This window comes from Grampus griseus, assembly GCF_964374135.1.
Source record: "Grampus griseus genome assembly, chromosome: 2".
Classification (NCBI taxonomy): Eukaryota; Metazoa; Chordata; class Mammalia; order Artiodactyla; family Delphinidae; genus Grampus; species Grampus griseus.
In genome coordinates, this window is record NC_139018.1 from 164,453,515 (window position 1) to 164,480,524 (window position 27,010).

A 27,010-nucleotide genomic window follows, 5' to 3' on the forward strand; every position below is an offset into this window, starting at 1 on the left:
TACAAAATTAATGCACAGAAATCTCTGGCATTCCTATACACGAAGGATGAAAAATCTGAAAGTGAAATCAAGAAAACACTCCCATTTACCACTGCAACAAAAAGAATAAAATACCTAGGAATAAACCTACCTAAGGAGACAAAAGACCTGTATGCAGAAGACCATAAGACACTGATGAAAGAAGTTAAAGATGATACCAACAGATGGAGAGATATACCATGTTCTTGGATTGGAAGAATCAATATTGTGAAAATGACTATACTACCCAAAGCAATCTACAGATTCAACGCAATCCCTATCACATTACTAATGGCATTTTTTACGGAACTAGAACAAATAATCTTAAAATTTTGGAGACACAAAAGACGCTGAATAGCAAAAGCAGTCTTGAGGGAAAAAAACAGAGCCGGAGGAATCAGACTCCCTGACTTCAAACTACACTACAAAGCTACAGTAATCAAGACAATATGGTACTGGCATAAAAACAGAAACATAGATCAATGGAACAGGATAGAAAGCCCAGAGATAAACCCACGCACCTATGGTCAACTAATCTATGACAAAGGAGGCAAGAATATACAATGGAGAAAAGACAGTCTCTTCAATATGTGGTGCTGGCAAAACTGGACAGCTACATGTAAAAGAATGAAATTAGAACACTCCCTAACACCATATACAAAAGTAAACTCAAAATGGATTCGAGACCTAAATGTAAGACTGGATACTATAAAACTCTTAGAGGAAAACATAGCGAGAACACCCTTTGACATAAATCACAGCAAGATCTTTTTTGATAAACCTGCTAGAGTAATGGAAATAAAAACAAAAATAAACAAATGGGACCTAATGAAACTTCAAAGCTTTTGCACAGCAAAGGAAACCATAAACAAGACGAAAAGACAACCCTCGGAATGGGAGAAAATATTTGCAAACGAATCAATGGACAAAGGATTAATCTCCAAAATATATAAACAGCTCATGCAGCTCAATATTAAAGAAACAAACAACCCAATCCAAAAATGGGCAGAAGACCTAAATAGACATTTCTCCAAAGAAGACATACAGATGGCCAAGAGGCACATGAAAAGCTGCTCACATCACTAATTATTAGAGGAATGCAAATCAAAACTACAATGAGGTATCACCTCACACCAGTTAGAATGGGCATCATCAGAAAATCTACAAACAACAAATGCTGGAGAGGGTATGGAGAAAAGGGAGCCCTCTTGCACTGTTGGTGGGAATGTAAATTGATACAGCCACTATGGAGAACAGTATGGAGGTTCCTTAAAAAACTAAAAATAGAATTACCATATGATCCAGCAATCCCACTACTGGGCATATACCCAGAGAAAACCATAATTCAGAAAGACACATGCTGGGAGAAAATATTTGCAAATGAAGCAACCGACAAAGGATTAATCTCCAAAATTTACAAGCAGCTCATGCAGCTCAATAACAAACAAACAACCCAATCCAAAAATGGGCAGAAGACCTAAATAGACATTTCTCCAAAGAAGATATACAGACTGCCAACAAACACATGAAAGAATGCTCAACATCATTAATCATTAGAGAAATGCAAATCAAAACTACAATGAGATATCATCTCACACCAGTCAGAATGGCCATCATCAAAAAATCTAGAAACAATAAATGCTGGAGAGGGTGTGGAGAAAAGGGAACACTCTTGCACTGCTGGTGGGAATGTGAATTGGTTCAGCCACTATGGAGAACAGTATGGAGGTTCCTTAAAAAACTACAAATAGAACTACCATATGACCCAGCAATCCCACTACTGGGCATATACCCTGAGAAAACCAAAATTCAAAAAGAGTCATGTACCAAAATGTTCATTGCAGCTCTATTTACAATAGCCCAGAGATGGAAACAACCTAAGTGCCCATCATCGGATGAATGGATAAAGAAGATGTGGCACATATATACAATGGAATATTACTCAGCCATAAAAAGAGACGAAATTGAGCTATTTGTAATGAGGTGGATAGACCTAGAGTCTGTCATACAGAGTGAAGTAAGTCAGAAAGAAAAAGACAAATACCGTATGCTAACACATATATATGGAATTTAAGAAAAAAAATGTCATGAAGAACCTAGGGGTAAAGCAGGAATAAAGACACAGACCTCCTAGAGAACGGACTTGAGGTTATGGGGAGGGGGAAGGGTGAGCTGTGACAGGGCGAGGGAGAGTCATGGGCATATACACACTAACAAACGTAGTAAGGTAGATAGCTAGTGGGAAGCAGCCGCATGGCACAGGGATATTGGCTCGGTGCTTTGTGACAGCCTGGAGGGGTGGGATAGGGAGGGTGGGAGGGAGGGAGACGCAGGAGGGAAGACATATGGGAACATATGTTTATGTATGACTGATTCACTTTGTTATGGGGCAGAAACTAGCACACCATTGTAAAGCAATTATACCCCAATAAAGATGTTAAAAAAAAATAAAAAAATAAAAAAATAAAAAAAGAAAGACACATGCACCCCTAGGTTCATTGCAGCACTATTTACAATAGCCAGGTCATGGAAGCAACCTCAATGCCCATCGACAGACAAATGGATAAAGAAGATGTGGTACATATATACAATGGAATATTAGCCATAAAAAGGAAAGAAAGTGAGTCATTCATTGAGACGTGGATGAATCTAGAGACTGTCATACAGAGTGAAGTAAATCAGAAAGAGAAAAACAAATATCGTATATTAACGCATGTATGTGGAACCTAGAAAAATGGTACAGATGAACCGGTTTGCAGGGCAGAAGGTGAGACACAGATGTAGAGAACAAACGTATGGACACCAAGGGGGGAAAGCCGCGGGGGGTGGGGATGGTGGTGTGCTGAACTGGGCGACTGGGATTGACATGTATCCACTGATGTGTATAAAATTGATGACTAATAAGAACCTGCTGTATAAAAAAATAAATAAAATTTAAAAATTTTTAAAAATACAAAAAATATTAAGAAAAAAAAGCAGACTCACAGATAAAAAGAAAAAACTAGTGGTTACCACTTGTGGGCGTGGGCAATATAGGGGTGGAGAAAAAAGGGTTATCATGGGTTTATATGAAGTCACGTGTGTGAAACTTTGGGAAATTGTAAAGCACTATATAAAATTTTTTAAATCTTTCATTCAATAAATAATTATTTACAATACAATTATTTTAATACCTATAGAGAAGTAAGTCAAAACTGTGATTTTGATATAGAAAGTAATCAGGTCTCTGTTGTCTACACATGGATCATACTAACTCACTCTGATTCTTCATACTTACTTCATGTTCTCTCCATAAAGAACTGGGCGATTTCCTTAAATCTCCTCTTTCTTATTTTTTTAACTTTTTTTTTTTTTTTTTTTTGCGGTACGTGGGCCTCTCACTGTTGTGGCCTCTCCCGTTGCGGAGCACAGGCTCTGGACGCGCAGGCTCAGCGGCCATGGCTCACAGGCCCAGCCGCTCCGCGGCATGTGGGATCCTCCCGGACCAGGGCACGAACCCATGTCCCCTGCATCGGCAGGCGGACTCCCAACCACTGCGCCACCAGGGAAGCCCTTACTTTTTGTTTTTGTTTTTTTTTTTTATTTTTTATTTTTTATTTATTTATTTTTTTAACATCTTTATTGGAGTATAATTGCTTTACAATTGTATGTTAGTTTCAGCTTCACAACAAAATGAATCAGTTATATATATACATATATTCCCATATCTCTTCCCGCTTGCGTCTCCCTCCCTCCCACCCTCCCTATCCCACCCTTCCAGGCGGTCACAAAGCACCGAGCTGATCTCCCTGTGCTATGCGACTGCCTCCCACTAGCTGTCTACCTTACGTTTGGTAGTGTATATATGTCCATGCCTCTTTATCGCTTTGTCACCGTTTACCCTTCCCCCTCCCCATAGCCTCAAGTCCATTCTCTAGTAAGTCTGTGTCTTTATTCCTGTTTCACCCCTAGGTTTTTCATGACATTTTTTTTTCTTAAATTCCATATATATGTGTTAGCACACGGTATTTGTCTCTCTCTTTCTGACTTACTTCACTCTGCATGACAGACTCTAGGTCCATCCACCTCATTACAAATAGCTCAATTTCGTCTCTTTTTATGGCTGAGTAATATTCCATTGTATATATGTGCCACTTCTTCTTTATCCATTCATCCGATGATGGACACTTAGGTTGTTTCCATCTCCGGGCTATTGTAAATAGAGCTGCAACGAACATTTTGGTACATGACTCTTTTTGAATTTTGGTCTTCTCAGGGTATATGCCCAGTAGTGGGATTGCTGGGTCATATGGTAGTTCTATTTGTAGCTTTTTAAGGAACCTCCATACTGTTCTCCACAGTGGCTGTATCAATTTACATTCCCACCAACAGTGTAAGAGGGTTCCCTTTTCTCCACACCCTCTCCAGCATTTATTGTTTGTAGATTTTTTGATGATGGCCATTCTGACTGGTGTGAGATGATATCTCATTGTAGTTTTCATTTGCATTTCTCTAATGATTAGTGATGTTGAGCATTCTTTCATGTGTTTGTTGGCAGTCTGTATATCTTCTTTGGAGAAATGTCTATTTAGGTCTTCTGCCCATTTTTGGATTGGGTTGTTTGTTTTTTTGTTATTAAGCTGCATGAGCTGCTTATAAATTTTGGAGATTAATCCTTTATCAGTTGCTTCATTTGCAAATATTTTCTCCCATTCTGAGGGTTGTCTTTTGGTCTTCTTTATGGTTTCCTTTGCTGCGCAAAAGCTTTTAAGTTTCATTAGGTCCCATTTGTTTACTTTTGTTTTTATTTCCATTTCCCTAGGAGGTGGGTCAAAAAGGACCTTGCTGTGATTTATGTCATAGAGTGTTCTGCCTATGTTTTCCTCTAAGAGTTGGATAGTTTCTGGCCTTACATTTAGGTCTTTAATCCATTTTGAGCTTATTTTTGTGTATGGTGTTAGGGAGTGATCTAATCTCATACTTTTACATGTAGCTGTCCAGTTTTCCCAGCACCACTTATTGAAGAGGCTGTCCTTTCTCCACTGTACATTTCTGCCTCCTTTGTCAAAGATAAGGTGACCATATGTGCGTGGGTTTATCTCTGGGCTTTCTATCCTGTTCCATTGATCTATATTTCTGTTTTTGTGCCAGTACCATACTGTCTTGATTACTGTAGCTTTGTAGTATAGTCTGAAGTCAGGAAGCCTGATTCCTCCAGTTCCATTTTTCGTTCTCAAGATTGCTTTGGCTATTCGGGGTCTTTTGTGTTTCCATACAAATTGTGAAATTTTTTGTTCTAGTTCTGTGAAAAATGCCAGTGGTAGTTTCATAGGGATTGCATTGAATCTGTAGATTGCTTTGGGTAGTAGAGTCATTTTCACAATGTTGATTTTTCCAATCCAAGAACATGGTATATCTCTCCATCTATTTGTATCATCTTTAATTTCTTTCATCAGTGTCTTATAATTTTCTGCATACAGGTCTTTTGTCTCCTTAGGCAGGTTTATTCCTAGGTATTTTATTCTTTTTGTTGCAATGGTAAATGGGAGTGTTTTCTTGATTTCACTTTCAGATTTTTCATCCTTAGTGTATAGGAATGCCAGAGATTTCTGTGCATTAATTTTGTATCCTGCTACTTTACCAAATTCATTGATTAGCTCTAGTAGTTTTCTGGTAGCATCTTTAGGATTCTCTATGTATAGTATCATGTCATCTGCAAACAGTGACAGCTTTACTTCTTCTTTTCCGATTTGGATTCCTTTTATTTCCTTTTCTTCTCTGATTGCTGTGGCTAAAACTTCCAAAACTATGTTGAATAAGAGTGGTGAGAGTGGGCAACCTTGTCTTGTTCCTGATCTTAGTGGAAATGCTTTCAGTTTTTCACCCTTGAGGACGATGTTGGCTGTGGGTTTGTCATATATGGCCTTTATTATGTTGAGGAAAGTTCCCTCTATGCCTACTTTCTGCAGGGTTTTTATCATAAATTGGTGTTGAATTTTGTCAAAAGCTTTCTCTGCATCTATTGAGATGATCATATGGTTTTTCTCCTTCAATTTGTTAATATGGTGTATCACGTTGATTGATTTGCGTATATTGAAGAATCCTTGCATTCCTGGAATAAACCCCACTTGATCATGGTGTATGATCCGTTTAATGTGCTGTTGGATTCTGTTTGCTAGTATTTTGTTGAGGATCTTTGCATCTATGTTCATCAGTGATATTGGCCTGTAGTTTTCTTTCTTTGTGACATCCTTGTCTGGTTTTGGTATCAGGGTGATGGTGGCCTCGTAGAATGAGTTGGGGAGTGTTCCTCCCTCTGCTATATTTTGGAAGAGTCTGAGAAGGATAGGTGATAGCTCTTCTCTAAATGTTTGATAGAATTCGCCTGTGAAGCCATCTGGTCCTGGGCTTTTGCTTGTTGGAAGATTTTTAATCACAGTTTCAATTTCAGTGCTTGTGATTGGTCTGTTCATATTTTCTATTTCTTCCTGATTCAGTCTTGGCAGGTTGTGCCTTTCTAAGAATTTGTCCATTTCTTCCAGGTTGTCCATTTTATTGGCATAGAGTTGCTTGTAGTAATCTCTCATGATCTTTTGTATTTCTGCAGTGTCAGTTGTTACTTCTCCTTTTTCATTTCTAATTCTATTGATTTGAGTCTTCTCCCTTTTTTTCTTGATGAGTCTGGCTAATGGTTTATCAATTTTGTTTATCCTTTCAAAGAACCAGCTTTTAGTTTTATTGATCTTTGCTATCGTTTCCTTCATTTCTTTTTCATTTATTTCTGATCTGATTTTTATGATTTCTTTCCTCCTGCTAACTTTGGGGTTTTTTTGTTCTTCTTTCTCTAATTGCTTTAGGTGCAAGGTTAGGTTGTTTATTCGAGATGTTTCCTGTTTCTTAAGGTAAGATTGTATTGCTATAAACTTCCCTCTTAGAACTGCTTTTGCTGCATCCCATAGATTTTGAGTCGTCGTGTCTCCATTGTCATTTGTTTCTAGGTATTTTTTGATTTCCTCTTTGATTTCTTCAGTGATCACTTCGTTATTAAGTAGTGTATTGTTTAGCCTCCATGTGTTTGTATTTTTTACAGATCTTTTCCTGTAATTGATATCTAGCCTCATAGCGTTGTGGTCGGAAAAGATACTTGATACAATTTCAATTTTCTTAAATTTACCAAGGCTTGATTTGTGACCCAAGATATGATCTATCCTGGAGAATGTTCCATGAGCACTTGAGAAAAATGTGTATTCTGTTGTTTTTGGATGGAATGTCCTATAAATATCAATTAACTCCATCTCGTTTAACGTATCATTTAAAGCTTGTGTTTCCTTATTTATTTTCATTTTGGATGATCTGTCCATTGGTGAAAGTGGGGTGTTAAAGTCCCCTACTATGAATGTGTTACTGTCGATTTCCCCTTTTATGGTTGTCAGTATTTGCCTTATGTATTGAGGTGCACCTATGTTGGGTGCATAAATATTTACAATTGTTATATCTTCCTCTTGGATCGATCCCTTGATCATTATGTAGTGTCCTTCTTTGTCTCTTGTAATAGTCTTTGTTTTAAAGTCTATTTTGTCTGATATGAGAATTGCTACTCCAGCTTTCTTTTGGTTTCCATTTGCATGAAATACCTTTTTCCATCCCCTTACTTTCAGTCTGTATGTGTCTCTAGGTCTGAAGTGGGTCTCTTGTAGACAGCAAATATATGGGTCTTGTTTTTGTATCCATTCAGCCAATCTGTGTCTTTTGGTGGGAGCATTTAGTCCATTTACATTTAAGGTAATTATCGATATGTGTGTTCCCATTCCCATTTTCTTAATTGTTTTGGGTTCGTTATTGTAGGTCTTTTCCTTCTTTTGTGTTTCTTGCCTAGAGAAGTTCCTGTAGCAGTTGTTGTAGAGCTGGTTTGGTGGTGCTGAACTCTCTCAGCTTTTGCTTGTCTGTAAAGGTTTTAATTTCTCCATCAAATCTGAATGAGATCCTTGCTGGGTAGAGTAATCTTGGTTGCAGGTTTTTCTCCTTCAACACTTTCAATATGTCCTGCCACTCCCTTCTGGCTTGCAGAGTTTCTGCTGAAAGATCAGCTGTTAACCTTATGGGGATTCCCTTGTGTGTTATGTGTTGTTTTTCCCTTGCTGCTTTTAATATGTTTTCTTTGTATTTAACTTTTGACAGTTTGATTAATATGTGTCTTGGCGTATTTCTCCTTGGATTTATCCTGTATGGGACTCTCTGTGCTTCCTGGACTTGATTAACTATTTCCTTTCCCATATTAGGGAAGTTTTCAACTATAATCTCTTCAAATATTTTCTCAGTCCCTTTCTTTTTCTCTTCTTCTTCTGGAACCCCTATAATTCGAATGTTGGTGCATTTAATGTTGTCCCAGAGGTCTCTGAGACTGTCCTCAGTTCTTTTCATTCTTTTTTCTTTATTCTGCTCTGCAGTAGTTATTTCCACTATTTTATCTTCCAGGTCACTTATCCGTTCTTCTGCCTCAGTTATTCTGCTATTGATCCCATCTAGAGTACTTTTAATTTCATTTATCGTGTTGTTCATCGTTGCTTGTTTCATCTTTAGTTCTTCTAGGTCCTTGTTAACTGATTCTTGCATTTTGTCCATTCTATTGTCCATTGTATCTCCAAGATTTCGGATCAACCTTACTATCATTATATTGAATTCTTTTTCAGGTAGACTGCCTATTTCCTCTTCATTTGTTAGGTCTGGTGGGTTTTTATCTTGCTCCTTCATCTGCTGTGTGTTTTTCTGTCTTTTCATTTTGCTTATCTTACTGTGTTTGGGGTCTCCTTTTTTGCAGGCTGAAGGTTCGTAGTTCCTGTTGTTTTTTGTGTCAGTCCCCAGTGGCCAAGGTTGGTTCAGTGGGTTGTGTAGGCTTCCTGGTGGAGGGTACTAGTGCCTGTGTTCTGGTGGATGAGGCTGGATCTTGTCTTTCTGGTGGGTAGGTCCACGTCTGGTGGTGTGTTTTGGGGTGTCTGTAGACTTATTATGATTTTGGGCAGCCTCTCTGCTAATGGGTGGGGTTGTGTTCCTGTCTTGCTAGTTGTTTGGCATAGGATGTCCAGCACTGTAGCTTGCTGGTCGTTGAGTGAAGCTGGGTGCTGGCGTTGAGATGGAGATCTCTCGGAGATTTTTGCTGTTTGATATTATGTGCAGCTGGGAGGCCTCTTGTGGACCAGTGTCCTGAAGTTGGCTCTCCCACCTCAGAGGCACAGCGCTGACTCCTGGCTGCAGCACCAAGAGCCTTTCATCCACAGGGCTCCTTAATTTGGGATGATTCGTTGTCTATTCAGGTATTCCACAGATGCAGGGTATATCAAGTTGATTGTGGAGGTTTAATCCTCTGCTTCTGAGGTTGCTGGGAGAGATTTCCCTTTCTCTTCTTTGTTCTCACAGTTCCCAGGGGCTCAGCTTTGGATTTGGCCCCGCCTGTGCGTGTAGGTCGCCGGAGGGCGTCTGTTCTTTGCTCAGACAGGATGGGGTTAAAGGAGCCGCTGATTCGGAGGCTCTGGCTCACTCAGGCCGGGGGGTAGGGAGGGTCATGGAGTGTGGGGCGGGCCTGCGGCGGCAGAGGCCGGCGTGACGTTGCAGCCTGAGGTGCGCCGTGCGTTTTCCCGGGGAAGTTGTCCCTGGATCCCGGGACCCTGGCAGTGGCGGGCTGCACAGGCTCCCCGGAAGGGCGTGTGGCTAGTGACCTGTGTTCGCACACAGGCCTCCTGGTGGCGGCAGCAGCGGCCTTAGCGTCTCTTGTCTGTCTCTGGGCTCCGCCCTTTTAGCCGCGGCTCGCGCCCGTCCCTGGTGCTCTCTCAAGCAGCACTCTTAATCCCCTCTCCTCGTGCCCCAAGAAACAAAGAGGGACGTAAAAGTCTCTTGCCTCTTCGGCAGGTCCAGACTTTTCCCCGGACTCTCTCCCGGCTAGCCGCGGTGCACTAACGCCCTGCAGGCTGTGTTCACGCCGCCAACCTCAGTCCTCTCCCGGAGCTCCGACCGAAGCCCGAGCCTCAGCTCCCAGTCCCGCCCACCCCGGCGGGCGAGCAGACAAGCCTCTCGGCTGGTGAGTGCCGGTCGGCCCGATCCTTTGCGCTGGAATCTGTCCGCTTTGCCCTCCGCACCCCTGTTGCTGTGCTCTCCTCCGCGGCTCCCAAGTTCCTCCACTCCGCCTCCCGAAGTCTCCACCGGCGAAGGGGCTTCCTAGTGTGTGGACACTTTTCCTCCTTCAGAGCTCTCTCCCGCTGGTGCAGGACCCGTCCCTATCCTTTTGTCTCTGTTTAGTTTTTTCTTTTGCCCTAACCAGGTACGTGGGGGGTTCCTTGCCTTTTGGGAGGTCTGAGGTCTTCTGCCAGCGTTCAGTAGGTGCTCCGTTACTTTTTGTTTTTAATACCCCTTCTTGACTTCCCACAACAGCAGTGACTCAAGGAAGTTTTAAATGGCAGCACATATAGTGGTTACTTAAAAAAAAATTTTTTTGATTGATTGCTGGGCCACCGCTTGCTTCCACAATACCAGAGACAAAGAACTCTTCCCTGGGGACCATCCTGCCATCATGTAACCTACAGTCAGGACCACAATAAAGGAAATGAGGGAGATGAGTAAGGATTATGCCCCAAGGGGACTCCAGAAAGAGACAGAATGCCCCTAAATTATATGGATGTGCATTTTGAGTGCTTTGGGAACTTTTCAGCGTCCTCATTCTACATGGATGACGTGTCATTTTGTATTATCAGTATTAATATTTCTCTTCACTAACATAGAAATAAAGCATTTACTGAATAATTTTAATACCTAGTAGAATTATTCATGGGGTACTATGCCTAAGAAAGCCATGTAATGTGTAGAGAAAAATTTTGAAAGATATTCCACATACAGAACTTGCAAGAAAAGACAGCACTTCACTTATTCACAGTGACCCAACTCCCTATCCATTCAGTATTGTTAGGGAAAGGCCTGACCTTGAGTGAGTTCTTGGAATGTTAAATCTCTCTAGTGTGCGTACAAAGCACTTTTCAAAGCTTTTTTAAATTCCCACCCCATTAAATAGAGTTAGTGGAAGTTAGTATACATGTATATTTATTTTTACAAATATTTTAATTCCTTTTATTCTGTAGACTTAAGTATAGACTAGTGCTGTTCCTTAAAATTGCCTATATTTTCCTGTGTACTTGAGGCTGTAGTGCAGTGAATGATGATGGTCATTTTGAAGGAGGGAAAAAACCACCTCTCAAAGCTGGCAAAACATCACAAGATTCACTTCCGCATCTCCATTCCTCTACAGGAAGAGATGGGATACATCTCTAGAGATGGCTAGAGATGTGTACCATCACCATTTGAGAATAAACTTTAACATCCGTTCTAGATCATACTTCTTGGCCAATATGCAGATTCACTTAGAATAAGTGATCTTGTCGCTTACAGTACTTTATTTTTATCAAAGAAACACTGACTATAGAAATAATACACTGTGATTTACAACATTAAAATGCAGTCTCGGGAAAAATGAAAACTCATGTTACAGACGTGGTGTATGGGTTGGACTTGATAATGCTAAAGTTCTGCGGTTATTGTCTTTGTTAGGGTTTTTCACAGGGAAAATGTTTTCAGAGTTCCATATTCCTTCTAACAGTGGAGGAACTGTGTCTTCATACTGACCCCTAGTGGCAGTTTAGGAAGAAGTTGGGGGAGGGGCAAAAAAGGTAATAGAAGGTTTGTTCTGTATTTTAGTGAAAACGCACATTAATTTAATTTGAAATACTCTTCACTGTGTCTAAAATAATATTTTAAAACATTACTGAAAGATTGTGATCTGGAAAGCATTCCATTGTGGTGCTTTTAAAGAGATAGTATTCTACTGCTAACTGTGTGTTAATAGATGCTTGTCTTCGTCTCTTTTTAAGGTGAAGTCATTTCAGAATATTTTGACACATTAATTGTCCTGATGACTGAATATCGGCTGTGCTATATAACCATATAGGATAAATATAATACACTTAACTGACATAAATTAATCTTGTTGTTAGGTACTTACTCTAGAGTTGAATTTTTGCTCTTGACTTTATATAACAGAAAAGATTATTTTGTTTTAAAATTCTGACATATCACTTTGTTGTCAGATGCTGCCTCCTTTGAATTAGAATGCTCACAATATGAGAATCCTGCAAGAAAACTTGAGTTAGTTTCCTTTTAGAAAGTTCAGTTTTGTAGTAAGGATGTTTCAAACTTTTGTATTCAGTATGATACCTCAAAGAACTTTATTTAAAGTGTTCTTCATTATTTTAAAAGCCTTCTGAGTTAATAGATAAAATAGATGGGAAGCATCTTCATGGTCAATTTAAGTATTATTCTTGCCTTATTTCCATCCAGGTTTACTGAGTGGATACTTTCCATTTCTACCCCCCTTAAGTGCCTAGATTCTTTCTCTGCTGTGTGTTGATAGATGCCTCTGATTTGAAGGAATATATAGAATGAAAAGCTGGATTTTGCAATAAAAACAAGTTGATTCCATACCCCCATTTTGTGTCAGTTGATGCCTAGTCGACCTTCACAAACAGTATGAATTTTGTCGGCTACAAGTTTTGTGAGGCTAGGTGAATCCCATGAAATGTTCATTTAGAAACTTATCTATGCTGCTTTTATTACCTAGAGAGCAGAGACTAACATTTGCATAAACTTATTTTAAATTTGCTGCTACATCCTTCAGGTTTAATTTCCACTGTTACTGATTTTAAGAGGAAATTATCAAACAGTTTGGATACCTTTATATTGTGTGATTTTTCTCTTAAAATTTGAAGCAGTGCTTAAAACGTACATAAAATCCATTTTTACTCGTCTTTGACTTTTCAATATTAATCCTTTTCCTTGATTTTTCTTCCCTCTGAAAATGGCCTTTATTACTCATTTGTTGCCTAAACAAAGAGACTTGGGTGGGATGCTTGAGGAAACTGCTTCTGCTCTAGCCCTGCAGGAGTTGGAGATTTGACCGTCTAGCTGAAAAGTTGTCTAAAAATGAAAATTTCATACACACATGCAAATTTGGATATAGGATCCTATTTTCCCATGATCCAAGAAATGGAGACAGGATATAGGAAAATCTCTGCCCCTGTGGCTCACTGAGTATGCGTGGATGACGGTGATGATGTTGATAGTGATGGTGAAGGTAATGATGATGATAGTGATGATGATGGTGATGATACCTGGCCTGTGTGGCCAGGCGTTGGGCTAAGTACTCCAAACGGAATGTATCACTAAATCCTTGAAGCAGTCCTGTGAGGTAGGGAATATTATCATCACATCCATTCTGCAGATGAGGAAATACAGGCACCGTCTTTGCTCAAGTTCACAGAGGTGGGATGGACACTTCACACCGAGGCAGTCAGCTATGTACATCCAGAGGGAGCTCGTGACTTTTCTCTCTCTCTGCCTCTTGCTCACTATCTCTGCGACTTTGAGCTTCTGCAAATCTTCCAACCAAATGTTTCCCTTTGCCTTCCTGGTCTTTTTGGATTCTTCCAGACTGCAGGCACCTTTGGAGAATTGAATTTCAATCCCCTCCTTTCCTTCCTTCCTCCTTCCTCCTTTCTTCCAGGTTCCTTTCCCTGTTTTCCCTTCTCTTCCTCCTCTTCCTTATATTCTCTTTATAAGAGAATGTGAAAGAGGAAAAAATGTATCCAATGGTTAGTAAGAATTTCCCACTATGCTATACATCAAAATGGTCTCCCTTATTTCTCATTCCCTGAGGAATGATGAAGTGAACCAAATAGATTCTGGTTCTTTTTTTTTCTAGAAAATACAGTACTTTTTAAAGCTTAAGAGACTGATAATTGTAAAAAAGATAGTCAGATCATCATGGTTTTAATTCTGTGTCTGCTGACTGACTTGCTTCTTGAGCAAGTCTTACTCTCACTAAATATTATCTTTCTTAACTCTAAAAAAAGTGAATCTGGATTATCTATTATATTTTGTGTGTCTAAGCGATTACCCTTGACCCAGGATCACAGGGAGCCTGGAACATACCTTTCACTAGGAACTAGATGGGGTCACTCTACCACTTTTGTAATTTTATCCCAGAGGCTAAGGAAGTTATTATCTGTGAATTTTGGTTTCTTTTGTAACTATTTCACAGTTACTTGGGTGTTCTTTATGTGCCAGGTACTGCTCTAGGCTGTAGGGATCATGACAATGGTTCCATGACACTGCTTTCATGAAGTCTACAGTTTGGACAGGGAGACAGACAACACACGAGTAATTTTAAGGTAATTTCAGAAGTGATAACAGTACAGATGAAATAAAACAGCACGAAGTCATAGAGAGGGGCAGGCATGACACCAGCGTTGTGAAAGAGGTCACAGGAATGACACAGCTCGTCAATGACTGTCTCTCTGACATTAGAGCTGATGAGATGAGGGTAGTCCTGGCAAGGGCCAGGGGGGTTTATGTGCCATCACATTAGAGATTTCAGCGTCCTTATTTTTTTTAGTTAAGAAAATCAACAACGTGATATCTCTAATTACTTTGGGATTGTGGCCCTTGTCATATCCAGTTATGTAAATAGACTGCTTTCCAGGCTAAACAGAAACATTTGGTAACTGCAGAAGCCATTTATTATGAATGTTCTAACACCTTGACCATTATTCCTATTTTATCAGGAGACAAGTCAGCCATGTAAAATGAAGACAGTTGTTCTTTCCTGATGGCAGCTAGTTAATTATTGGCAGGCATTCCAGCGTTTTGAAACAGAAGGTGGCATGTATGGAAGTGAAGTATCGTGACTGAACAGATAGGTCAGTAAGGATTCCACGTCACTTGTAAGAAAATTACATTTGATTTCCCTGCACCTTGACTGACTGCCTCGTAATTGGTAACAAAAGCCCGCATGCTCTCTGTGGAGGTGCTGGGTTGGCATGTGCTCATCTCTTTGCAATTAGCAGTTTTCTCTTGAAAAATCATGATGTCACAGCAACTGTAGCATAAAAGCATGTTCTGGAAGTTCCCAAATCATACCTGCTAGGACACATCGATATGATGGAAACAATTTGGTTTCACATACTTTTAAATATTTTTTTTGCATTTTTTTCTTATTTTGCTATAGGATGCAAAACTTCCCACATCTGTTTCTATGTCTGGGTTTCACTTTAATAATAGTGTTACTTTACACTCTTCATTTTAAGCTTTTTGCCTGCAGCTAATTGTGATTCTCTCCCTTACTATGGATAAGCATCTTTAAATAATACTTTTTTCAAAGGAGACAATACTCTTGGATACTTTTGTCAATCCTGGGGTTCAGCCAGAGTTGGGGGGCACATATATTAGTCATCTGCAACTGTGGGGCTGCTGCGGGGTGATGGTTCTTTGGGACTCAGAAACTGATCAATTTAACACCCTCGACTTCTCGGGTCATTACCTTTGAAAAACTGGCTGGGATGAGAGTCAGGAATCCTGTTCACAGCATTCCAGATCCGGCTGTGATAACCAGGAGATCTGCTTATCATAATGGCCAGCACCCCACCCCCCTCGCACCTGTATAGACTCGCCGGGAGCCTGCAATTAAACTCGCCAACACTGAGTCACTGCTGCATATGCACCTCTCTTCACCACTTGCAGCGTGTCTGCCACCAATATGTCTTCCTTGGTGTGACAAACCTCACGGAGACATATGAAAAGCCGTGCTGGTGGGAATGGTTGTAATCACTGTTAACAAACAAGGTTCTGATTGCCAATATTACCATCTGTTCCAGCGGGTTCCACATATCCCCCTGTATATGGGCTCTGTTAAACAGATTTTCTATGCGGCCCAAGGTCACCCTTGATTCATGTAACCAGCGTTTGCAGATGAGTTAAATGTGAGTCTCCAAACAGCAGCAAAATCTGAGAGGTACCAAATCGTGTCCTCTGATGACACAACCCAAACAAACTGTGTTTGCAGAGAAAGAATATCCACATCCCTTGATACATGAGAGGGACGGATCCCAAAAACATTGTCTAAAGTGCAAGATTTCATCTATTAAACTTCGTATAAAAATGACTTCATGGGGGGACTTCCTTGGTGGTGCAGTGGTTAAGAATCCGCCTGCCAATGCAGGAGACACAGGTTCCAGCCCTGGTCTGGGAAGATCCCACATGCCACGGAGCAACTGAGCCCGTGCACCAACAACTACTGAAGCCCGCACACCTAGAGTCCGTGCTCCGCAACAAGAGAAGCCACCACAATGAGAAACCCACGCACCGCAATGAAGAGTAACCCCTGTTCGCTGCAACTAGAGAAATCCCGCGCACAGCAATGAAGACCCAATGCAGCCAAATAAATAAATAAATAAAATAGTTAAAAAGAAAATGACTTCACTATATAATCTGAGAAGCCGAGGCGTGAGGAGGAAATAAACTGCTTTTAAGAACAGCTATAAGTGATACAAGCGGAGATCCCCATATTGTTGGATCCCACCCCTTCTTGCAAACTTCACACTGAGCTAAGTACTTTTCCCTCTCCGCTTCTGGACGCCAGCAGAGGTTTTCATCACTCCCCTTGAGTTGATTCAAGTCAATTAAAATATATCGATCTTCTCGGCACTGGGGATATAAAAAGACTCACATGCTGCCTAAGAAGTAGGCACCAGGCGTAGACATGGCAGAGGAGGGGGTGATTAATAAGGAGGGGCAGTGATGGACGTGGGTAACCTCACCCAGGAAGCGGTGAGTGAGCTGGCCTTGAGGGGTCCTCAGGCAGAGGTTCGGGAGGGATCTGGGGGCAAAGGGAGCACGAGTGCAAAGGCACACAGACATGAAATAGCACTGTACTTTCCGGGAAGCATAATAGTCGCTATTTGTGCAATTGAGCTTTTCCTTAGTGCTCTTAGTGCCCATGCTGTAACTGTGGGGCTTGGGGACTTAATATGAAAAACTATGTGCTGAATTCCTTTCCGTAACAGGCGCCGTAAAATAATATTTCGAGATTGTGACTCTTCTCTGTGAACACTTGTGCCCAAACCTCATTTTTTAAAACAAAAGGAAATGTATACGTTTAGCAAACGAATGCTCTGAGGACATGTGAAAAAGAGACCTAACCTAGTTTTGGGGGTCAAGAAATGCTTCCTTGAGGAAGAGACATTTGTGCCAAACTTGGCAAGATGAATGGGAATTATCCGGGGGAAGGGACGGCTGGGAGTGAGACCAGAGTGTGGGCACACGCCAAGGTGAGACGGAGCCTGGCGTATGGCAGGTTGCCAGAAAGGCCTAGGACACGACAACAGGAAGAGGTGGCGGGGTGCACGGGCTGGTGAGGGAGGTGGGGTCAGCTCATGCTTGGCCTCAGAGGCCACATGAGAAATTTGGGGCTTTATCCTGAACAATGGCAAACCGTGGAAGTTTTAAGTAGGGGAGAAATAAAATTATTTGTAAGAAATCACTTAAGCTGTAAGATGGAGAAAGGATTGGAGGGGATGAGGGGAAACCTGTTAGGAGAGTACTTATATCAATCCACAAGATACAGGATGTTGAATTGGATTCAGTGGGAGAGATGGAGATGGAGAAAAGGAAGCATTCTGAGAAATATGGAAGAGAGAAATAGTCAGGACTTGGTAACAGATTGGATACACATGACATTCGAACTTCACTTCTATTTACATATGTCAAATGACATAAACAGATGTTTTTATACATTCCCATATTTGGTTTGTAGTTTGGTTAATTTCTGTTTCAATTTACATTTTAAACTCTTAATTGATTAAACTCCTAATTGATTAAACTCCAGCCGGATGCAGACTAATGATAGTAAATATCAGAAAATAGTTTCAGATTGCTGTGATGATATATGGCCCTGTAATTCTGGATTTTGTAACAAAGCAGTTTGACTTCTGTCCTCCTATTCATTTGGATAATGCTCTACCATCTAGGAGACTAAAATGTGTCTTAAAAATAGGATAGGGAAAAAAAAATAGGATAGGCTTCAGCTTGTGTATATGTTAGACTTGGGGAAAAATAAGACAGAATGTCTTGGGTTTGAAAGCACAAAATTAATGCAATTCTTTTTTTTTTTAAAAAAAGTACAAATTCTGCACTCTATTTCTATGACTGAAATTAGTTTTTTTTTAAAGTAAGACTAATAGCTTGATTTTTCATATCATAAGTTAATCTCAATTATGCTTTTTGCACTTAGAGCTGCATGTAGCAAATTATGGGCAGATATGCACATACAATATACGTTGCTCTCCCAGCTGTGCCTGTATGATTTGTCTTTCGGTGCTGGCAGTTATGTTCAATTTAGTAAAAGCTATATTCCACTGTGTACTAGAATCTTTGGTTTTTTTAAACAGCTAGGTTTTTATGTACTTCCCTTTACTGCCTCCATAAAAAGCAAAGAAAAAGCAGAAGGTAGAGTATAAATGAACCAGGGCCAGACATGCCTTCGTACAGGAGAAAGGGAGAAGCAAAATCCAAGCAGAAAGGCTGAGAGCAGAGACACACTTGATGAAAATCCCTGTGTCTCCATGACCCAGGTTTGTTTGTTCATTTTTACATAAACTAGAGAAACTAAAACTATGGAGTATGATCCTGCATACTTACTTAAATTTTCCCTAAACTCCCTGATACACACAAAAGAGAAAGCCTTTCAGAATTTACTAGTATGCATTTACCTAAAGCATTTCTGGCTTCTATCATGGATGCCGTTGAAATACCTCCATTGTGTGCTTTTTCTTTACTCTCCAAGATGTGTTAAAAAATGAACATTGTCAAAGATAAAAACCACTAAGTGACAAAGGAATCGTGCATTTTAGCCAAGGTGTGTTTATAATGATTAAAAAAACATAGAGTATTTGATTTAAGGAACTGATTGCATCAAGTGCATGAAAAATAATTCAAAGGTTTGAATTTTTTTTTGAGAAGGTTTAAGCTTATGTTAATTAATTGAATATATGCATAATTAAAAATTCTTCCTGGCATTTTTTTTTAATTCAGTGTTGAGTATGAGAAGTTCCTGGTGAACTAATATATTAGAGCCTTCAAATTTTCCCTTATTCATAAAATCAAATGACCACCGTGTCAGTTAATAATAGGAGAGAGACGTAAATGTGAGATTATCTTAAGAGTGTTTATTTTATCCTCTAGGAAAGGAAATTAAATGCTGTTCCTCAGGCTGCCATAGTGAGATGCAGGGCCTTCCTTCCTCTCAATATTTTTCTTGGGCTTCCTCCCAAATTTTGGTCATATGTCATCTAACCAAATTTTAGTTTTAAGGGACACCATCCCAGAGAAAGACTAGGAGATGCCACAGAGGGTTAAACAGACACCAGGAACTGCAGGAGGGGAAACACGGAACTGAGTGCTGACTTTAATTTGGTATCAATCAGTAGGGTGTGTTTTCTGCATGGATTTATATAAACCGGGGGTAGGAGGTGCGTTCAAGGTCAACACGAAGGAGCCCTTCGTTCTCCAGAGATGTTGCCTCTAGTCATTCCGTTCCTGCCCAGTGGCTGCTGTTCACTCTCCTTCAGAGCTGGTTTGTGCCTGATTTACAGCTTCCTTTCACCTAAAGCTAGCAGTCTCCTTATTGAGGTTGTGTGTGTATTCTGCTCTCTGATGAATAATTGTGATACCTTCTGTTCTTGACACTGTCAGTTCTCCTTCACAACCAGCAAATTCAAGTGACAGAACCAAACTGAACTCATCAGAATACAGAGTGATGGGCTAAACTACATAGCCTCACTTCTTTTTTTCAGTGTTGGTTACTACTGTGATCCTAAATTTTTTTAAAAGTTGCAAATATAAACTAGAAAAAGATGTTCGTATTATTGAAGACTCAAATGTATTTTTATTGTCTTGATTAACTCTATTTCTATGATGATTTAGATGGATTTTTAACATAATTTGGGGTTTTCCTTTAAAACCAGGATGCTCTATATATCTTACTGCTTGAAACATCTCTTATTTGAAGCAATTCCAAACATTAAAGAACATAATTAAATCAACTTCCACTCTTTAAAATGATCTTTTTTTAAAATTTTTACTATTTTACGAGCTTTTTGAGTGATTACAAAGCAAGGACTATAGAAAGTACAGTGTTTTTAAAAGGAGGTTTAGGATTTCTAATTGTGGGAAAACGTTTTTATACTAGAAATAGGAAATTTAACAACTGAATATGCCTACATTACTAAAATTATTCTTGTCAATATCATGACTTTTATCTTGATATTTAATTTGTAAAAGCAACATCCACCCCCAAAATGATTTGCTGCCTTCAAACGTGTTAACGTCTGCCTACAGTTAACAGCCTCACTTAAAAAGAGGGAAGATGAGCTGAAAAATTTTTAATTCCCACGCTCACTCATTCCTCCCATTTAAACCTTTGTTTTCTTACTGGTTAGGAATATTTTAATAGACTTTCTTTGAATAGAATTTCCTGGTCTTGTAAGTATCACTGAGTTAAAAGATGAATAGCTGTAGTAGGGTTTCTAAGAAGCAGTCATGCATTTTCCTATAACCCAAAGCTGCAGACATAGGAAAAGGATTATTTATATTCATTCATAACCCCCCAGACTCCATTTAAATCCCCAGAGCCTCAATTCCGGGTTCATCGCCCAGATAAATTAATTTCTTTCTGAAATTGTCTTTAGGCACTCGTTTGTTTTATAAGCTTAGTTGTATGCTCCAAACATCATTTACTGAACAGGGGTGAACGGCATTCATTTCTCCTTCACTGACCCAGCGCTGCTGCCGAAGGTGATGGTATCGATGCATTAATCAACGCCCTGTCCAGCAAACGAGATGGAGCCATAGCCAACGCCGCCACGGTGCTGACGAACATGGCCATGCAGGAGTCTCTGCGTCTGAGCATCCAGAGCCATGACGTCATGCATGCCCTGCTCAGCCCGCTGCACTCTGCCAACACTGTCGTGCAGAGCAAAGCCGCTCTCACCGTTGCTGCAACTGCGTGTGATGTCGAGGCCCGGACAGAGGTGAGCATTTGCATCACTTTCCTTTTCTCTTTCTTCTGGTCCGTACCTACTGGTGCAGTAATTTGAAACATTTTCAAGTATTTGAACCTACCCATCATTTAAGTCCCTCAAAACTGGTGCAACACATTGGAAAACAAATTAGCATCACCCAGCAAAGAAGGTGAGCGTACCCTATAATGTGACAATTCTAGGTATAAAACTAGGTATATACCTAAGACACTCTCTTGTCTCTGTGCACCAGGAAGCATTGTTTATAACATCTCAACAGCTGGAAACAAACCAACTGTCCGGTTGTTAAGAGAATGGATACATAAATTTGTGGTATATTCATAAAACAGAATCTTGCATCAGTGAAAATGGATGAACTGTAGCTACAGACATCAACAGAGAAGAATCTCAACCAGCATAATGCTGAGCAAAGTCAAGTTCAGAAGAAAACAGATGTGTGAATTCTATTTATATAATGTTCAAAAATACGCAAAGCAAAGCAATATGTTGTTTAGCACATACATATAAAACTATAAAGAAAAGTGAGAGAATTATTGACCCCAAATTTAAGAAATTGGTTGCCTCTTGGGGGATCAAGGGGGTGGATGTGTTTGAAGAGGAGCACACGGGGGTTCAAGGTCATTGAAATGCACCATTTCTTAAGCTGAGTGGGGGACACTCAGGTGTGCCTTTTACTATGATGCTTGAAATTATAAATATGGGTTACTCACACTCTTCCGTTTCTCTTGTATTTCAAAAATTTAAAACATGGAATTGTAGTTTTTACAAGTCCATCATATAAAAGTGCATTTGGCCCATTTCATAAAGACTTGATATAAACCTACAAACGTACCTTTTTCTCTTGCTTTTTTCCTGTTTGCGTGTCGTGTGGCACTCATTCAAACAGCCTAGGACTCTGTTCCTCTCGCCCCAGTAAAAATAACAATATGGAGCACTTATTATGCACAGCCAGTGTGCTAAGCACTTAACATGCATTTAAGCCTCACTTGAAATAGGTATGTTTGTCACTACTTTGAAAAGATACATGCATCTCAATGTACATAGCAGCATTAGTCACAACAGCCAAGACATGGAAGCAACCTAAATGCCCATTGATGGATGAATGGATAAAGAAGATGTGGTGTTTATACACAATGGAATATTACTCAGCCAGAAACAGAATGAAATTCTGCCATTTGCAACAATGTGGTTGAACCTAGAGGTTATTATGCTTAGTGAAATAAGTCAGACACAGAAAGACGAATACTCTGTTATCATTTACATGTGGAATTTTAAAAATAAAACAAACGAATGAATATAACAAAGCAAACAGACTCACAGATATAAAGAACAAACCAGTGGTTACCAGGGAGAGGGAAGAAGGGAGGGGCAAGACAGGGGCAGGGGAGTAAGAGGTATAAACTACTAGGCATAAAACAAACAAGCAACAAGGACATACTGCACAGCACAGGGAAATATAGCCATTGTTTTGTAATAACTTTAAAGGGAGTATAATCTATAAAAATATTGAATCACTATGTTGTACACCTGAAACTAATATAATAAACCAACTATATGTAATCTATGTAGCATGTAAACCAACTATACTTCAATTTTACAAAAAGAAAAGAAATAGGTACATTTGCAATCCCTATTTTATAGAGGAGGAAAATGAGGCTTAAAGAAATAATGTGCTGAAAGCAGAGTTGATGGGTCGGGAAATCAGGGACTGCGAACACACCTTTCTGAGTCCAGAGCCCCCGTCCTCACACTGTGCTGTCTGCTCAGACAACTAACAAATCTCTTCTGTCTCTTAGATATTTTTTCTATCCCCTTCTTTGTTCCCGTTGACTCAGTTCATTTGTATTCATCCATTAAGGTAGTAAGATACTCACCAAATATTTTTTTTACCAGCTACCATGTGCCAGGCGCTACAGGAGGCAGCGGCAACACAGTGATAAACAACACTGTGTTAGTTGGTCATTCCTCCATGCGGCTCACTGAGCAGTCCATCCGTTTCCTGGAATATTGCAACTGACTCTACGGCCCTCCCTACCCCTGCCACCTCCTATTCCCCAAACTGCCTCCAGACTGATCTTTCAAATTTATGACCCTCATCACATCATTGCAAGTCCCCAGGGGTGTGCCACTGCCCCATGGGAACAGCTAAGCTGCTTAGTGTGCTATGCAAGGGCTCGCAATGATCCACCCCTACCTGCCTAAGCCTGAACTCGCTTCCCAGGTGTAACTCTACACTCCAGAAATACCATACGATTTGAATTCTAAAATTCTCTTATTTACACCTCCTTGATTTCTCTGCTTGGAAAGCTAGTCTCACCTTTGTTCACCTGATAAGTGCCTGTTTCTCCTTCAACACCCAGCTCAGCCATCCTGTCCTCCATGACGGCTTTCTTTAGTCTTCAAACGTGGACTCCAACGTCCTGCTCTGTGCTCACACCACCCCCTATGCATGCTTCCCTTGAACTCTGTTTTGCACTAGTTTTTGTATGAAAGACCATAAGCTCCCTGAGGCTTTAGGGAAGGGAACTGAGGTTTTCCTTCCCTGCATCCATGTCATTGATCTATACCTGGCACACAGTATATGCTTAATAAACAGTTGTTGAATGAATGAGTGAATGCATGAATGAAGGAATGAGTGGTGAAATTAATAAATGAATTAGATATTTGCCGAAAGAACACGTGGAGTCAGATTGCTATCTTATACTCAGATATAAAGATGTTCAGAAATTTGGCTTGCTAAGCATCAGATGCTTCAAGTAAACTTTTCAAAGCTTGCCCAGGTTACGTGTGCTAATGTGTAATCCCTGTTAGAGTCCCTGTGTTTGAGAAGAACATGATTGGAAGTGGATCGTATCTCACAAGGGCTCCTGTCTTCAGATACTACACAGAGAGACCTGTAGAATATTCTTTTTAGTCCTCCGGGCTCAGATAATAATGTATTACATTTCAAACAGTGAGACAAGAGCTCTGTTGAATCTTTTTTTTTTCCCTGATTGGAACAATTTTATACATGTGTGACTTCTTTTAAGAGTGTAATTAATGTAGTTCTCCCCGATTCTCTTCTTGTTCTTTTTCTTCTCCTTTTCACTCCTTGAAGCAATATGAGTGATAACAAAATGGATCTCCTTCTGGTGAACTGCTTCAGCATTGCTTCGTCCACACTGCTGACGTCATGGCACTGTCCAGTGACACAGGTGGCACTAGCCTGCATTGGTTACTCCTGCCTAGCTTTGGAGACTGTGTCCGTTTCCTATTGCTGTTGAAACAAATAACCACAACTTAGTGGCTTAAAGCAATAAAAATCTATTATCTCATGGTTTGGGAGGTCAGAAGTCTGAAAATGGGTCTTACGGGTTAAAGTCAGGATATCAACAGAGCTGTGATCCTTCTGGAGACTTGAGGGGGAAATCTGTTTCCGGGCTTTTACCGTCCACCTGCATTCCTTGGCTGTGGTCCCTTCCTCTGTCTTCAAAGCAGATTACTGCAATCTCTGTTTCTACAAGTCTCCTTTCTCTGCTTCTCACACTCTTATCTCCCTCTTGTAAGGACCCCTGTAATTAAGTTGGGCCAACCTGATAATCCAGGACCATCTCCCCATCCCCAGATCCTTAACCACATCTACCAAATCCCTCCCAGGGACAAGGGCATCTCTAGGGGCCCGTGATTCTGTCCCCCGCAGGCCAGATGGACACGCAGTGGTGAGCAGCAGAGTGAATGAACATGGGACATCCAGCTTGTAGAGGGAAGAGGACAGGCTCTTTGCCCTGCACCCACCCCATGTAAACTCACAATGACCTCCCTCAGTAACTTACTGCAGCCTCTTCTTAACTTTGAACAGAACACCGCGCTCCTGTCTGTAAGGTTTCTGCAATTGATTCTTTCCCCTGAATTTAATAAATCTAAACATGGACACATCCTAAAATGTTTTTACATAGTCAAAACCCTTTCAACAATCAAAAAATTAGATTTTTTTTTAAAGCATGAATGTTTATGTTCTGTGCTCTTAATGTGTAAAATTTTGGCTTCCATTTCTAGTTGAGAAATTCAGGTGGGCTGGAGCCACTGGTAGAGCTCCTGCATTCCAAGAACGACGAGGTACGACGGCACGCCAGCTGGGCCATAATGGTCTGTGCCAGTGATGAGCCCACGGCCGCTGAGTTGTGCAGGCTTGGGTGAGTGGAGCGGTCTGGAGGGTCTGGCTCAGATGAAGGACACACAGTCTTCAGGCCCGAGGAAGGTCGAGCAGAGTCTCCACGCCCACTCTCAGGCCGCAGGGCGTTCAGAAGCTCTGCGGGTCACAGTCCCTCTGAAGGGACCGCCTGCAGAAGCGGGAGAGATCTCCCCCGCCACCTCCACAAAATCATCTTCAATGTTTCCTTTTCCACTTTTTCATTCTGATAAACGCTTCTTTCACCTTCCTCTGCTTTGCTAAACACAATCTTATTTGTCGCTCAGCTTTCAAGGCTAAATTAAAACGGGCAAGCCATGAGTGCCACCTTTGTTTTCTCCCCCACAAACCGCTCCACCACAATGACGCCTTTAACCAACCTCACCACGTCGGTTCCCTTACCAACAGCCTGTGAGTCAGCTGCCTTTAGCAACTCAGCCAAGAGGGTTTCAAGGTTCCACAGATTTACCCTGTTTGAGCCATTTTTGTTCTTCGTATATGTCACCTGGTTAGCTGAAAAAATTGGAGTCCGATACTAATTTTGCTTTGAATGAAGAACTTTTTCTTCCTAAAGTGTCCTTTTCAACTGTTTGATTATGAGTTTCCACATGGCATGTATGTTCTCAAAAAGGGCTGATTTGTCTTCATAATTCTGGCAGGATTAGTTTACCTAAAAGGGTGGAATGGTTTTAACCTTTCCATCTCAATCCTTCATTCAGGATCTTAGTGAGGTGTATGAATGGGAACTTACTGTTGGATTGCTTATATAAGGCAAATAATGTCTTTTTTGCTTTTATTGACAGGGCTTTAGATATCCTTGAAGAAATTAATCTATCAGTAAGTCGAAAAAATAAATTCAGTGAGGCAGCTCATAACAAATTGCTCAACCACCACCTGTCTCTGAAATACAGCCAGACTGGCTATTTGTCATCAAGTAACATAATTACTGATGGAGTCTATGATTATGGTCGGGTAAGTGGCAGCACTAATTTGTATTTTAGTATGTGTGATCAGTTCTTCTTGCATCGTGATGCCATTACGTTGCAATTTTATAACCGCTTAACATAATTTATATTTTTATAGGCAGAAACTTGGGAATCAGAACTTCATCCTTAAACTTTGTCTGGCTATAAGATTTTGCATTTGTGTACAGTTTTAACTAGAATCTGATGACCTGAACTTATATTAGTTTGCTGCTGCTAGTCTCAAGTTTCAGAGAAGATATAAAGCAATCGGCTTTTATATTACTTCTAGGGCTCAGTGTTAATGATAATGATAATGTCAATAATAGAAGTATAAGTTTTTATTCTATTAATTATAATCTAATTGAAATTAACCAAATTGTAATACTGAATTTTAAAATGTAATATAGAAGAATATTATTTTACTTAGCTGCGTTTGTGATTACGATTTTAAAACAATACAGTTTAATTCCATGTTAATGTTAAGAGAAATGGGAAGCTAAACGTTAGAGTCTTGAGGGCTTTTTGACATTACTGTCTAAGTCAGCATGTTCTACTTCTGGAAACCAAAAGCAATAAGGAGAATAGGGAAATTTTTAAAAAACCTACAAATCCCATTTTAGGCAGAAGTAGGAAATTGGTATGATCTGCAGACTTCAAAAATATTTAAAAGTCCCTGGGATCAGGCAGAAGTTACACAGGAGGAAGAATGAAAAGGGGAAAAAAAGCACAGAGAAGGACAAGAGTGGTAGTAGATCTCAGAAAGCACCATCAAAAGTCTATGCTTCCCGAGGGGATGGAGAACTCAGACATACAAAAGCTATATGCTTGGTTTGCAAGGGGGTGGGTGGGCAGGACCTCAGGAACCGGGGTGAGCAGGGCTGGTAGCAGAAACCCGCTTGGACAAATTTGGTTCA

General features: G+C 40.3%; 1 protein-coding gene across 3 annotated transcripts in view; it reads left to right on the forward strand.

Moving 5' to 3' along the window:
- ARMC3 (armadillo repeat containing 3) overlaps positions 1-27,010 on the forward strand; it is a gene marked incomplete at both ends in the record, with an annotated part of 98,795 nt that overhangs the window by 48,962 nt on the left and 22,823 nt on the right. For all 3 annotated transcript variants that reach the window (XM_082649051.1, XM_082649052.1, XM_082649053.1), the window contains 3 exons: positions 20,705-20,954; positions 24,999-25,135; positions 25,935-26,103. In XM_082649051.1, coding sequence (XP_082505177.1) covers positions 20,705-20,954; positions 24,999-25,135; positions 25,935-26,103 — 556 coding nt within the window. The remainder of the gene's footprint in view (positions 1-20,704; positions 20,955-24,998; positions 25,136-25,934; positions 26,104-27,010) is intronic.